Source organism: Natator depressus, chromosome 7 (genome assembly GCF_965152275.1).
Source record: "Natator depressus isolate rNatDep1 chromosome 7, rNatDep2.hap1, whole genome shotgun sequence".
NCBI lineage: Eukaryota > Metazoa > Chordata > Testudines > Cheloniidae > Natator > Natator depressus.
Window position 1 is genome coordinate 104,874,929 of NC_134240.1, and position 15,429 is coordinate 104,890,357.

General features: G+C 43.3%; 1 protein-coding gene across 1 annotated transcript in view; it reads right to left on the reverse strand.

The window, feature by feature from the left end:
- The window catches only part of LOC141991353 (scavenger receptor cysteine-rich domain-containing protein DMBT1-like), a 69,503-nt gene that overhangs the window by 29,317 nt on the left and 24,757 nt on the right, over positions 1–15,429 (reverse strand). The window contains exons 4-6 of the mRNA XM_074959650.1: positions 9,715–9,744; positions 8,231–8,381; positions 3,056–3,258 (exon numbers count right to left, since the gene is read on the reverse strand). Coding sequence (XP_074815751.1) covers positions 3,056–3,258; positions 8,231–8,381; positions 9,715–9,744 — 384 coding nt within the window. The remainder of the gene's footprint in view (positions 1–3,055; positions 3,259–8,230; positions 8,382–9,714; positions 9,745–15,429) is intronic.

Genomic DNA, 15,429 nt, shown 5'->3' on the forward strand with positions numbered 1-15,429 from the left:
GGGGTACTTCTACTCCTGGTTTAGAACCACTGACTTAGGGTAAGGTAGACCCAAATTCAAAGTCCCTGTTCCAATGACTATTTAATTATTTAGACAAAGTAGAACAGATGGAACAGGAGAGACTGAGAAAACTCTGTATCAGGATATCCCATAGCTCAGTGGCCCAGGAATACTCCTGAAATATTGGATACCCAAGTTCGAATCCCTTTTCCATATCAGGCAGAAGGGAAATTGAATCTGGCCCAGTTCTATTTGTAACAGTCAAAAACGTACACCAAGAAAAATGTTTTCAGGGGGTAAAATGCTTCTTTGTGTGTGTTTGTACAGTACCTAGCACAATGTGGCCCAGTGCTATAAGTGCTGCCATAATATAGCTACTAAATAATCATAGTCATTGAAATTCTGGACAGATTTTATGCAGCGAGCCAGAGTCATGGAAAAACATATAATATAAAAAACCTGCATTTATGAGTAACTTTATTCACACCACTAGTTCCACTGAAGCCAATGGGACCTTGGATGATTCAAATTATTTATGTGCAGAAGTATTTGTAGGATTATTTTTCCTTCTTCTGGCCCCAATTCTTAAACTCTTACTCATGTTGTGTAGGAACTTACCCCTAAGAAGGTCCTCTAAAATCATTGGCTCTTTTTTTCAGAGTATGGCAGTAAGGTACTTCTCCATGTGAGAAAGGGTAGCAGAACTGGTCTTTACTAGAAAATCAGAAAATGCCTGTACAGATGGAACCAGCATCTTCACTGGGACCACAGTTACATCAGTCCTATCTTAGACCAAGGCAGTCCTAAAGATAGGATTCATTACCTCCATAATATAGATAATCAAAGAGAAAATTTTTTGAGTCTTGACCAAAATAGACATTTCTTGTTGCTGAAATGGCCCATCCACATTCAGGCTGCCTTCAAATAACCTCTGCTTTCTGTGTTCCAGTAATCATCACAAACCCTTGTCCAATTTCCTTTGCAATAAAGTTCAACATGACCCTCACATCTGTTCCATCCATTCACCAGTCTTTGAAAGACATGGGAAATGATTTGTGGAATAATGGGCAGTAATCTTTTTCCAACTGTTATAATTTCCCCCCCACCAGAAATCATGAAAAATACTAAGGAGTTTAAATCACACATCTGGTTATATCCTATGCTTATATTAATGTGCTGCATGCTATACTCGAGCTGGTTGGGAATTTTTTGACAAATGTTTTTTCGGTTGGAAAATGCTGATTCATCAAAACTTTTCATGGAAACATCTGTTTCAACAAGCCTTTCACTGGGAAGTTGTCTCAGGTCCAGGTGGGAAATTGGTTTTTGGGAGGGCACTCACCTGATGTGAGAAACCCAGGTTCAAATGTCTGCTCCCAAATAGATAGAACAGGCATTGAACTTGGGTTTTCTGCATCATAGTGAATGCTTTAACTACCATGCTATTGGCTATTGTGGGGAGGGCTTGCACTAAAACTCTTGTGCTTTTTCATTAAAACCCAAACAGTCTCATTTTTGTTCTGATGAAGAATGAAAACAAAATTTAAAACCTCAGAATTATTCCCCAAACTAGAATTGTCTTGTTTTCCAGCAATCCCTACTCTATACCCCCAGAGCCTGTTGAGAGAAGAGCAAATAATGTACAGCTAGCAAAATGTTATGTCACAAGGAAGGAACTGTGGACGAGTGGGTCTAGCATGGTGTTGGGAGTCAAGAAATCTGGTTTCTAGTCCCACATTTTCAACTGTCTTGTTGTGTGGCCCTTGGCAAGTCACTTAAACTCTATGTCTCAGTTTCCCCATCTGTAAAATGGGGATAAAGATCCTTTACTTCTAGGTAAGCTGTTTTGAGATCCATAAATTAACCCCTGCATATAAATGTAAAGTATGATTATTATACATTTGAGTTAATTTTATATTTTGCAGATTCTCTTCATAATAAATAATGTTTTTTCTTTTCCACTTTTCCTGGGGATTCCTACACATCACGGTAAGAGCTTCTTCCCATTTTTGACAATTTCCTAAAATGCCAAGATTTTTTAATCTTCTGTCATCCTGCCAGCTAATGACGACTGCATAGTCAGGCTTAGGAAAGCGAACCTCGGTCTGCCAGAGAAGCAAAATAGAACAAGAGCATTTGGTTCCAAACGTTTGAATGGTTATTTGAACAAAACCCATACTCTGACATTTTGAGGTTTATTATTAAGATAGGTATTAATTGTTAAGCGTCAAATTCTCTGCTGAGAGAAACTGAATCTTCCCTGTAGGTTGTGGAGCCCCAGCAAAGCTACTCCTGCTTCACTCTTGACATGTGTCAGTGAGGGTTGGTGGATGAAAAAGGAACAGCCAATTTGCATTTTCAGCTACCCACTGAACATGACTTGATCATGGCTTAGCTCAGCTTTATTTTTGTCAGGCCGATAAAATCTTCTGTCACCAACATCCTCAGCTCCTCACCCTCTGTGCACACCTTACTCACTAACTCATCATAAACAACACAGCACTCATGCTATGCTAAGGGGATGGAAGGCTGGGTAGCTGGCTGTAGCAAGACACTTTTTGAAAAGACTGGATAAGCTTAAATAGGCAACGTGGCGGGAGCACAAGAGCCAACTGGCTAGCTCATTCCCTCCCCTACAGCCAAAGGGGAAGGTGGTGGACCCTAATGGATAGCTAGTCACACATGCTCTCTCACATCAGCCAACTCCCCCCCACCATGTGGGCACTGTGTGCTTCCCCTGTGGCCACTCAGTGTTCCTCCCCCTTTGATTGTGGAGGAGGGCCATTTTTGTGGAGAATGCATATTTTTCTGGAAAACTTCATATTCTCTTTACATTTGGAACTTTCTCTGTTTACATTCTTAAACTTACATGCATTGTTGTAAAACTCTCCCCTTCAGCTGAAATTGCTAAAACTATCTAGTGTCAAAGAAGAAATAAAAATGGATAATATAACAGAAAGAATGAGAATCCTAAATAATTAGTGCATTCTGCCATGTTCACAAAATATATGTTCCATGCTAAGCAGCATATCTGAGACAAAGTAATTGCTCTTACCTACAAAGACAGTATAATAAGAAGCATGAAATCTTGTATTTTGGTAACTGCCGTCGCTCGAAAACACAACGGTCATTCTGTTTGAAGAGGATGTAAATGCTTGATAGCCACCAGTACATATTCTTCCCAGCAAAGTCGATGTATATGGCTGTCGTGCATAGATTTCAATAAAATTGTAAGCGCAGTTACTGTGCGGCTGCAGTCTGTGGAGGGAAAGTTAGACTTTACTCGTAAAGTATCCTTTTGGCTGTCAGTCAAAACACTTCGTTGAAAGTGCCTCAGACACTGTTGGCCTGCAGTCTATAGTAGCCTGACCTCTCATTACACATGTGACAATTGCTGGCATTTTTGCAGGCATGCAGGTAAATGTTTGCCTACCACAGATACTACATTTTTGGCACACTGGACTGTTCGTTCATCTAGAAGTGACAGGTCACACACACACAATTAGAGCCCATGTTTTGAAAATGTGGCTGTTTGTGGAAATTATGGGTATGTCTACACAGCAATGTAAGCCCGGGCTTAAGCCCAGACTCAACCTAACCCCTATTACGTACATACACCAATTGTGTTAACCTAGAATTCGAACCTAGGGTCACAGGATCCTGCAGGCCTGCGGGGTCCGAGTCAATGTTAAGCTGGGACCTCGGGTCTAGGCCCTATTTCTTTTCTCTCTGTCTGCAGCCCTAGCTTGACTCAGGTCCCAGAAGTCTTTCAGATGTATCCCAGAGTTCCTTGAGGCAACTTCCTTAGTCCTCTCAATGCCAACAATCTGTGGTGCGGTGTATTGCACTCTACTGCAAAAGGAAGCCACACCTCCCTTTGCATACTGCAGCAGTTCAGATCAGCACTAACTCATTGTCTGCTGAAAACCGGTCTACGAGTACACTCTCAGTAGGGCCCTACCAAATTCAAGGTCCATTTTGATCAATTTCACAGCCAGAGGGTTTTTTAATTGGTCAATTTCACATTTTCAGATGTTTATGTCTGAAATTTCAGGGTGTTCTAACCATGGGGGTCCAAACCCAAAAGGTTACTGGAGGTGAGTCTGATCTTTCCTACCTCCCCACAGTGTCCGTGCTGGGAAAGGACAAGTCCTGTCCTTCCCCAGCGCAGTTGGTACTCGCAGCTAGAAGCCCCATTGCTGGGGCGCTCCCAGCAGCATGGGGGAGATCAGATTTCATACGAAAGGGCTTATTTCACGGTCTGTGACATGTTTTTCACAGTCGTGAAATTCATAGGGCCCTAACTATCAGAGAGCCTGCAGGGTTTTCAATGGAGACCGATCAGAAGAAGCTTTTTGCAAAGAGAGCTGCTTCCTGGTCACAAGAGCACCGCTAGAAGTTGGTGCACAGTGTCTGGGCAGCCCTGCACGCACAGCCCCACAGGGCAGGGAGGGCAGAGAGCAGAGTGGGGACCAAGCAGCTACAGGGAGGGGGAGTAGCATTGCTCCTGGCTCAGCATGGCCAGGGACGGGATGACCCCACAATACTCTGGCTGTTCCCCCTCCCTGCAGGACAGCCGCTTGGTCCTCACTGTGCTTTCTGACCCCTTCTGCCCTAGGGCTGCGCATGCAGGGGCACCCAGACAGCATGCACTGTGCGGGTGGTGAGTGGGAGCCAGCTCCAAAAGCCTGCCAGGGATCCCCTATCCCTGCCTCCCGGGGTGCGGCGGGGGAAAGGATAATGGATTCCTGGAGGGTGCTAGAACACACTGCACCCCCAGCTCTGGGGATGCGCTTCGCTCTGCAGCTGGCAGCAGCCAGGCTGGCGTGTGTGTGTGTTTCTCCTCTGAAACCAACTTATTATTAAACTTCAAAACAGACAGACAAAAATAAATAAAAAAACAGTGAAAAAAAACCACCTTCGTTGAAAATCCCATTTTCAAACTTAAGAATTGCAAAGAGATGGATGTCCTAATTATCCTTGGAACAGGTGCACACGGGCATTTTCCTGCCAATGTGACTCAGCCTAGGGGTGGCGAGACCAATTCTCAGATTAGATGGTAGTTCAGTATAAAGCCTTCTCAAACTGAAATCATTCTACTGAGACAGCTACCAAATGAGCTAATAATGCAGTGTTTGTACTCATGGCTCCTGATGGGCACTTGAGTCCCATTATTAGTACTGTCACAGGTAGGAAACAGAATGGGCAGTAGAATTGAGGTTACAGGGACAAACCATCCCGATGTGTAGAAAGAATAGTAAATATGGCAGGTGACCAGCTTGGCTTAACAGTGAAATCCTTGCTGATCTTAAACACAAAAAAGAAGCTTACAAGAAGTGGAAGATTGGACAAATGACCAGGGAAGAGTATAAAAATATTGCTCGGGCATGCAGGAGTGAAATCAGGAAAGCCAAATCACATCTGGAGTTGCAGCTAGCAAGAGATGTTAAGAGTAACAAGAAGAGTTTCTTCAGGTATGTTGGCAACAAGAAGAAAGTCAAGGAAAGTGTGGGCCCCTTACTGAATGAGGGAGGCAACCTAGTGACAGAGGATGTGGAAAAAGCTAATGTACTCAATACTTTTTTTGCCTCTGTCTTCACGAACAAGGTCAGCTCCCAGACTACTGCACTGGGCAGCACAGCATGGGAAGGAGGTGACCAGCCCTTTGTGGAGAAAGAAGTGGTTCGGGACTATTTAGAAAATCTGGATGTGCACAAGTCCATGGGGCCGGATGCATTGCATCCGAGAGTGCTAAAGGAGTTGGCGGATGTGATTGCAGAGCCATTGGCCATTATCTTTGAAAACTCATGGTGATCAGGGGAAGTCCTGGATGACTGGAAAAAGGCTTATGTATTGCCCATCTTTAAAAAAGGGAAGAAGGAGGATCCTGGGAACTACAGGCCAGTCAGCCTCAACTCAGTCCCTGGAAAAATCATGGAGCAGGTCCTCAAGGAATCAATTCTGAAGCACTTAGAGGCGAGGAAAGTGATCAGGAACAGTCAGCATGGATTCACCAAGGGCAAGGCATGCCTGACTAGTCTAATTGCCTTCTATGATGAGATAACTGGTTCTGTGGATGAAGGGAAAGCGGTGGACGTGTTGTTCCTTGACTTTAGCAAAGCTTTTGACACTGTCTCCCACAGTATTCTTGCCAGCAAGTTAAAGAAGTATGGGCTGGATGAATGCACTATAAGGTGGATAGAAAGTTGGCTAGATTGTTGGGCTCAACGGGTAGTGATCAATGGCTCCATGTCTAGTTGGCAGCCAGTATCAAGCGGAGTGCCCCAAGGGTCGGTTCTGGGGCCGGTTTTGTTCAATATCTTCATAAATGATCTGGAGGATGGTGTGGATTGCACCCTCAGCAAGTTTGCAGACGACACTAAACTGGGAGGAGAGGTAGATACACTGGAGGGTAGGGATAGGATACAGAGGGCCCTAGAAAAATTGGAGGATTGGGCCAAAAGAAATCTGATGAGGTTCAACAAGGACAAGTGCAGAGTTTTGCAATTAGGACGGAAGAATCCAATGCACCACTACAGACTAGGGACCGAATGGCTAGGCAGCAGTTCTGCAGAAAAGGACCTAGGGGTTACAGTGGACGAGAAGCTAGATATGAGTCAACAGTGTGCCCTTGTTGCCAAGAAGGCCAATGGCATTTTGGGATGTATAAGTAGGGGCATTGCCAGCAGATCGAGGGACGTGATCATTTCCCTCTATTCGACATTGGTGAGACCTCATCTGGAGTACTGTGTCCAGTGTTGGGCCCCACACTACAAGAAGGATGTGGAAAAATTGGAGAGAGTCCAGCGGAGGGCAACAAAAATGATTAGGGGACTGGAACACATGAGTTACGAGGAGAGGCTCAGGGAACTGGAATTGTTTAGTCTACAGAAGAGAAGAATGAGGGGGGATTTGATAGCTGCTTTCAACTACCTGAAAGGGGGTTCCAAAGAGGATGGATCTAGACTATTCTCAATGGCAGCAGATGACAGGGCAAGGAGTAATGGTCTCAAGTTGCAGTGGAGGAGATTTAGCTTGGATATCAGGAAAAACTTTTTCACTTGGAGGGTGGTGAAACATTGGAATGCGTTACCTAGGGAGGTGGTGGAATCTCTTCCTTAGAAGTTTTTCAGGTCAGGCTTGACAAAGCCCTGGCTGGGATGATTTAATCGGGGATCGGTCCTGCTTTGAGCAGGGCGTTGGACTAGATGACCTCCTGAGGTCCCTTCCAACCCTGATATTCTATGATTCTATGAATTTTCCCACAGTGCAACGTATTCGTTGGGCTTGAGTGTCAGTGTTAGGGGGGAGGGGAAGCTAGGCATTCCACGATAGGGTTACTTTGACTTGGGTGTGCGCACTGCAGTTTGAATGCCAGAGCCCTAGATTAGACCCCGGGGTCAGAAAATCCTTTAGGATTGAAATGCAGTGTCAATGCTCAAGCCCACGGTTCCCTGACATGGGTCAGCTGACTTGAGTCCCACTAATGCTAGGTTTACACTACTGTGCAGACATGCCCTGTGTTACTGTACAATGTGTTCACCCTGTATAAGTGAATGTCCAGGTGACGATTGAACATTTTTAATGCTCTTTAAAGAAACCTTTGAGAAAATAAAAATGCTTCATGCATACTTTTAACCAAATGAACTTCCAGTATCATGGGGTAGATAAGACTGATGTTCTGGGAACATTTCTTTATGTCCTCAAGTCACCAAGTGTGTGATCTAATTTCAACATGTTACGTTACATGTGCACTGCAACTTACTTACAAATCAACATTAGATGAAGAGCACAGCCTAATCTCCTGAATTCCCCCAAGTTATTGTATTCATTGTACTTAACATTTTGTACGTATGCTAGATGAAGTGAAATTGCAATTATATATATCACTTGCACATAGAAGACAGAATATTTTTTTGTAAAAATGAAGCCTAATTGCAACCACCCAGAGTTTTTGCAATGTAACCAACCCATGTTATGCACCCAGTCTGCTGATTTTGAAGTCAGGTGTGCACATAGAAATGTAATTAGTACACACGTGAGTCAGGAAAATTCATTAAATGGGATGAACATACACGCTTAATGGTGCTACTCATACATCCATAATGTATTCAAATGTTTAAAGGGCCTTCTAATAAAGATCAGTGAAAATAAATGACCAACTGGATAGCACATCAATTAAAGATCACAAAAGGCTAAATTACTTATAAAAGTCTAGTGCTTTACTTACTCAACCTGGTCAAACTGGAGGTTTACATAATGATTATATTCCACTTGTATTTCCCAGATGCATCGTGCATTGTTTGGATAGTAACTAGGATAGTTTGGACTAGAGAATTCCCCAAAAGAACCTGAAAGGTGGCCACCACAGTGATAATAGCCTAAAAACATAGACAAAAGCAAAGGTCACTATTTCTATAAGAACAGTTATAGTTGCAGAAAGATTTATTTGGGAGTCTGGGAGGTCATATTGGATTGTGACAATCCCCAGCTATTGGGAAATAAAGACATGACTATGATATTTGCATTCTTCAAGCACAGAATAGCAAGGTTTTGTGTACAAATCTCCATAGAACTGTTATTCCAGCCTGTTCCACTGAAGTCAATGGAGTTATACTGATGTGAGTAAGGACAGAATTCATCCCAAACATTTTAAAAACTGTTTAGAAATCAGTGGTTAACTTCTCAGAATTTCATGTGAATGTTTCTTTGTTTTTGATATAGGAAGATTTGCCTCCTTCCACAAAGTTGCTCTTCAACTAACAAGCTCAAAGGATCCTAAAAGAATCATATATGCAGGGAGGAGGAACACTTTTGAAAATCTGGTCCTCAGAGGAAAATTGTAACAGTTGCAAAGGTGCCTTACTATCTCCTGGGGAAGGACAGGGAACAGAAGTGAGAGAGTGTGGGATGGACTGAGGAGAACTATATTTATTCTCCACACCCCAATTGTCTGAGGGTAAAATATGTTAGACTATGGCTGTGACATGCACCTGTACAGTTCTATAAATGTAATGAGAAACCTTTATTGCCTGAACTAGGTTTGAACGTTGGCCCTTTGTATTGCTGTTCAACCTGTCCTTCCTCTCATGTCAGTCACGTGGCAACCGCACCCTGAAATCATATATTGCAGTTGCAAAACATTTCAAGCACAGAATCCCATAAAAGAGAAATCTCCCAGAGCAACCAGCATGAGTTAGCACTTACCAGTTGTGTACCAGGGCCATGGTGAAGTGTATCCCAGTGTTCCTGCAGGAAGATAACAGGCAAAACTAGAGACCTATGCTGAATTTTCACAGGGTGGCCAGAAGTACCGGTATATCCCCTTTGCCAAATCCCAGCTCCCTATACCCAATCATGGAGGTTCAAGAGCTCCTTAATGAAACAGTTTAAAGAATGTTTTTAACCTGGGCAAAACAACATGTTTCCCCTAATCTTATTTTTGAAAACAGAAGAAATTTTGTAGCTGAAACTTCCCAAAATACATCAGTGTGTGGCAAACATTTATCATGGATTTGAGCCTAAATGGTTGAAGTTTGGCAAAGTTATAAGCAACTGAAAATTGGACCTTATCGTGGACAGTGTTAGGCAACCTTAAGTAAAAGTGGCATTAGCAGCTCTGCCTGTAATAAATTTCAGTAGTGATCCTGTACGTGTGCATTTCAGCATATTAAAATTTATGTCAAGATGGAAAATATGTAAGTGATAAGTTACCTGTTTCTGAAGATGTTGTATATCCCGAAACTGTTAGGGTGAAACATCAGAAATTTTAGCATTAGTTAACAAAAAGGTAGATTCGGCAATACCAAAACATTTTGCAATTTGCATAGAATTGAAACTGTAAATTTGGAAGCAATGCACAATGCTATTGGTCAGTTACAGGTAACCTGTAGTTATTTTTTCTTGCAGTCAGTCTATATCTGCATCAGTAGCAGGACTGAACGCTGGGACTGGGTGAATAAAGGATTTTTCAGTTCTCTGGCAGTTTCAAAAAATTTTAAAAAAAAATCCATTTGGTTTGATCTGAAACTGAAAGTGCCAAAAGAAAAAAAATCATCAGAATGACAAAAACATTATTTGAGGTCAAATGAAATTATTTTTGGAGCATTTTAAAATAGAGGCACAGGAAATAAAGGATTAGATTCACAAAACAGTAGGAGGAAGCTTCCTTGTACCCTTTAACTCAGTGGTTGGGGCACTTGCCTAGGATGTGGGAGACACAAATTCAAGTCCCTTCTCCATTGACAATTTATATAAAGGAGACCACCTTCAAAAGAAAAAAGCTTCAGAGAGCCCACACCAAATATCCCATAGTCCACTGGCTAGGGCTCTCTGCTGTGACAGGGGAGACCCAATTACAATTCTCTGCTCTGCATCAGGTAGAGAGAAAAATTGAACGTGGGTCAACCACATCCCAGCTGAGGGCCCCGCACTAAAGCTTATAAGGCAGCCACCATTGCCTACCTCTTTTTCATCTTTCTATTTGCCTAAGCTGTCCATGAGGGATGTAAGTCTACAGGTCTGCTCACCACAACACCGGTGAAAGGTGCCAAAAATACAGAAGTGCCTGAAACAGCCAATGGCATAATGCATAGAGAGCACTGGAAATAATCTCTCCCACTGGGAAGCAGTGCTCAAGGGACTGGGCAGGAAAAGTGAGAGTTAGTAGAAAAATGTGGGAGAAGCTGGAGGAAGCAGGAGTCAGGGCCATCCTGAGGGAGGAAAGATGTGGAAGAGTCTGAGGAGGAAATAGGGGACGGGGAGAAAGAAACAGACACACAAAGAGATTAGAGGAAGAAAGGGGACAAGGTCAGATAGTTAGGAGGCCAGCCATCTGTTCAGCAGGGAGCACACGGGTAACTCAGATCCCATGATTGGTAGGTTAGGAAGGATGTTTTAGAGCAGGGAAGGAGTCAGATTTTTAAGTTGTTTTGAAGAAGTTGCCCAGCTGTAAGGTTACAGGTAGGGTTCATACATGTATCCTTATACCCCTGTTATAACATAACCATTCATCAATACTCTGAAAGGATAGACACACTCTATAGCACATTTGCCCTTTAAAATTTTCATTTAATCAAGGGCCTGATGTGAATAAAAATAACTATAATGCTACTTAAATACTAGTTATGAAAATCACCCACAGTGTTTTCAGGTACAAAGTCTAGCTATATAATATGAGCTTTACAGGATTGTTTAGAATAGCTTGTTTTAACATTTTGAACCGGTTACCCAAATTAATCTTATAAGATAGCAAGAAAAAAAATCACTGACAAAGGGAAGATGCCTGCATACTGGAGTGAGTGTAATATTCCATTTGCCCCAAGTACACTATGATAATTTTACAAGCATATCTGATTACATGTCATTAAAATATACTTAATGAAATATAAACTGGGTGATTCATTGTGGACCTGGAAGAATTACATTTGAAGCACTTTAAAATAAATATGCTTTTTAGCAAGAGAAACCACATCCCTCCTTAATTCCCACCCTGAACACAAAGATTTGGACACATTAAATCAGTAACTTACAGTATATTGATTGACTCGGTTTTAATTGTGGTACAAGCCCCTAACACAAAATCCTAGGTAGTGGGAGCAAGGTTAATTTCATCATACTGAGCAGTTTACTACATGGTTCAAATAATAGTAATAGTTAACTAGCTTCCTTGGCTCACATTTTTCACTAGAACAAAGCTGTGCTAGCCAATGCGGCCCTACACTACCTTTAATTTTTGCACAAAACTCCCATTGCCATGATTGTAAGTTCTAAATGTGGACCCAGTGAAAATGAGCAAAACTTCTCTTTACATTTTTGAAAGAATGACTTTGCAAGAAGTATAGGCATTTTACCTGTAGTCTGCAGAGTTTCGGAAATTAACAGTAACATCCAAGTGAAGAACATTGTGGTACCCATCTTGTCAGGGTGCCTGACAAAAGCAGCATCAGAATTTATAGGCTCTGACTATGGAGGGGCGAGGCTCAATATTCTGTTCTGCGTCTACAGTAAATCAATACAAAGTGATTACATTTCAGTCTCAGATGAAGGTGTTCCTGGCTTTATTTTATAACTTCCTGGTCTCTGCTGGAAGATATTTGAACAGTAGAATCATAGAATCATAGAATGTCAGGGTTGGAAGGGACCTCAGGAGGTCATCTAGTCCAACCCCTGCTCAAAGCAGGACCAATCCCCAATTAAATCATCCCAGCCAGGGCTTTGTCAAGCCTGACCTGAAAAATATCTAGGGAAGGAGATTCCACCACCTCCCTAGGTAATGCATTCCAGTGTTTCACCACCCTCCTAGTGAAAATGTTTTTCCTGATATCCAACCTAAATCTCCCCCACTGCAACTTGAGACCATTACTCCTTGTTCTGTCATCAGCTACCACTGAGAACAGTCTAGATCCATCCTCTTTGGAACCCCCTTTCAGGTAGTTGAAAGCAGTGCATCCGGCCCCATGGACTTGTGCTCATCCAGATTTTCTAAATAGTCCCGAACCACTTCTTTCTCCACAGAGGGCTGGTCACCTCCTCCCCATGCTGTGCTGCCCAGTGCAGTAGTCTGGGAGCTGACCTTGTTCGTGAAGACAGAGGCAAAAAAAGTATTGAGTACATTAGCTTTTTCCACATCCTCTGTCACTAGGTTGCCTCCCTCATTCAGTAAGGGGCCCACACTTTCCTTGACTTTCTTCTTGTTGCCAACATACCTGAAGAAACTCTTCTTGTTACTCTTAACATCTCTTGCTAGCTGCAACTCCAGATGTGATTTGGCTTTCCTGATTTCACTCCTGCATGCCCGAGCAATATTTTTATACTCTTCCCTGGTCATTTGTCCAATCTTCCACTTCTTGTAAGCTTCTTTTTTGTGTTTAAGATCAGCAAGGATTTCACTGTTAAGCCAAGCTGGTCACCTGCCATATTTACTATTCTTTCTACACATCGGGATGGTTTGTTCCTGTAACCTCAATAAGGATTCTTTAAAATACAGCCAGCTTTCCTGGAGTCCTTTCCCCCTCATGTTATTCTCCCAGGGGATCCTGCCCATCGGTTCCCTAAGAGAGTCAAAGTCTGCTTTTCTAAAGTCCAGGGTCCATATTCTGCGGCTCTCCTTTCTTCCGTGTCAGGATCCTGAACTCGACCATCTCATGGTCACTGCCTCCCAGGTTCCCATCCACTTTAGCTTCCCCTACTAACTCTTCCCGGTTTGTGAGCAGCAGGTCAAGAAGAGCTCTGCCCGTAGTTGGTTCCTCCAGCACTTGCACCAGGAAATTGTCCCCTACACTTTCCAAAAACTTCCTGGATTGTCTGTGCACCGCTATATTGCTCTCCCAGCTGATATCAGGGTGATTGAAGTCTCCCATGAGAACCAGGGCCTGCGATCTAGTAACTTCTGTGAGTTGCCGGAAGAAAGCCTCGTCCACCTCATCCCCCTGATCCGGTGGTCTATAGCAGACTCCCACCACAACGTCACTCTTGTTGCTCACACTTCTAAACTTAATCCAGAGACACTCAGGTTTTTCTGCAGTTTCATACTTGAGCTCTGAGCAGTCATATTTCTCCCTAACATACAGTGCAACTCCCCCACCTTTTCTGCCCTGCCTGTCCTTCCTGAACAGTTTATATCCATCCATGACAGTGACTCCAGTCATGTGAGTTATCCCACCAAGTCTCTGTTATTCCAATCACATCATAATTCCTTGACTGTGCCAGGACTTCCATTTCTCCCTGCTTGTTTCCCAGGCTTCTTGCATTTGTATATAGGCACTTGAGATAACTCACTGATCGTCTCTCTTTCTCAGTATGAGGCAGGAGCCCTGCCCTCTCACCAGCTCCTGCTTGTGCTTCCTCCCGGTATCCCACTTCCCCACTTACGTCAGGGCTTTGGTCTCCTTCCCCTGGTGAACCTAGTTTAAAGCCCTCCTCACTAGGTTAGCCAGCCTGCTTCTCATTTCCTGGAGAACATCTTTGGCATAAATTACCCCATGTGCCTTTTACCCATGTATGAATCAAAAGTTAACTTTCACATCTCTAGGGTGGATCCAGGGGCTTTATTCTTCCTGGCTACTGCTAATGGCATGAAAGGGTTGAGGCTGTAGATGGCAGTGAGGTGCTTCTACAGGGCCATCAGACTTACCTTCCTTCAAGAAGGAATGGTGTTTGAAAGGTCAGTCACTTGTCTGCAGCACATAATTAAGAAATGAGACTGAGTCACAGCATCACAAATAAACTACTGCCAAGTATTTGTAGAATATTTTATTAATGTCTTTTTGATATTTTGGGGTTCACTCAGACCAGTAACGGATTCGGTCACCATCCACCTTGTAATGCTGGGTGTCTTGTGGCTGTGCTGTTTTGGTTTATAGCTCTGACCCTACAACCTGCCAGCAGCCCACAAGCTGGCTTTGCTCAACTTGGTTAGAGGTTGAACTGAAATTAAAAAATATTTGTATATGAATTCCTCACTGAGTTTTGCATAGCTATAATCACAATTATATTTCCAGTTTAAACCTGAATTCTTCTTGTGCCATCAGACATTGCTTTGCCATGAACAATGTTACAACATCCTTGTATAGCAGAGATCCCCAAACTGTGGGGAGCTCACCCCTAGCGGGCTTGGAGGAATATCTGGAGGGGTGTGGCGAAGCCCAGGACAGCCCCAATGTGGGATGGGAAGGGAGCGCCACCCAGCCCTTCTTTACCCCCAAGCTCTGCTCTGGTCCCACCTCCAGCCACATCCTTGTCTCCTGGCCCAGAGCTAGCCCTGTCCCCATCCTTGGCGTGGCTCCACACCTGCCCCCAGTCTTGGCCCCTAGCCGCAGTCCCACTTCTGGAGCCAAACCCATGCCCCTAGTGTATCCCCAGCATTGGTTCCCTTACCCCCGTCTGCGCTACCCCCACCCCCCGAGCCGTGGCCCCACTCCTGGCCCCAGCTCTGGTGGCTGGGGGAGCATGGACAGAGGTAAGAGGACAGCGTGAACCTCAAAAGTTTGGGGACCACCGCTGTATATTATATCATTACGTAAACTGTCTCGAATACATTTTATGAGAAACAAGACCATTGTTTCAGATGTGGAGGCACAATGGCATGCAGATTTGGTGGATATGCACCAGTTCTCCAAAACCAACAGTGGTTTTAAGTACAACTTAACAGCGATAGACATTCTATCTAAATATGCCTGGGCCTTAGGCCTAAAAGACAATAGAGATAGCGAAGTATCCAACACCTTTAAAGCTATTTTCAGCAAAGGTCACATGACTCAAAATTACAAACCAATCAACCAAAAGAATTTTTAAACAAACCTTTAAGCAGATTGTTAAAGCAGTATGATGTTCACCATTTTGTTACTAATAATGAAGTCAAAGGGGGGGTTGTGGAGTGATTTAACAGAACTTTAAAATCTAGGATGTGGAGCTATTTTACATTTCACC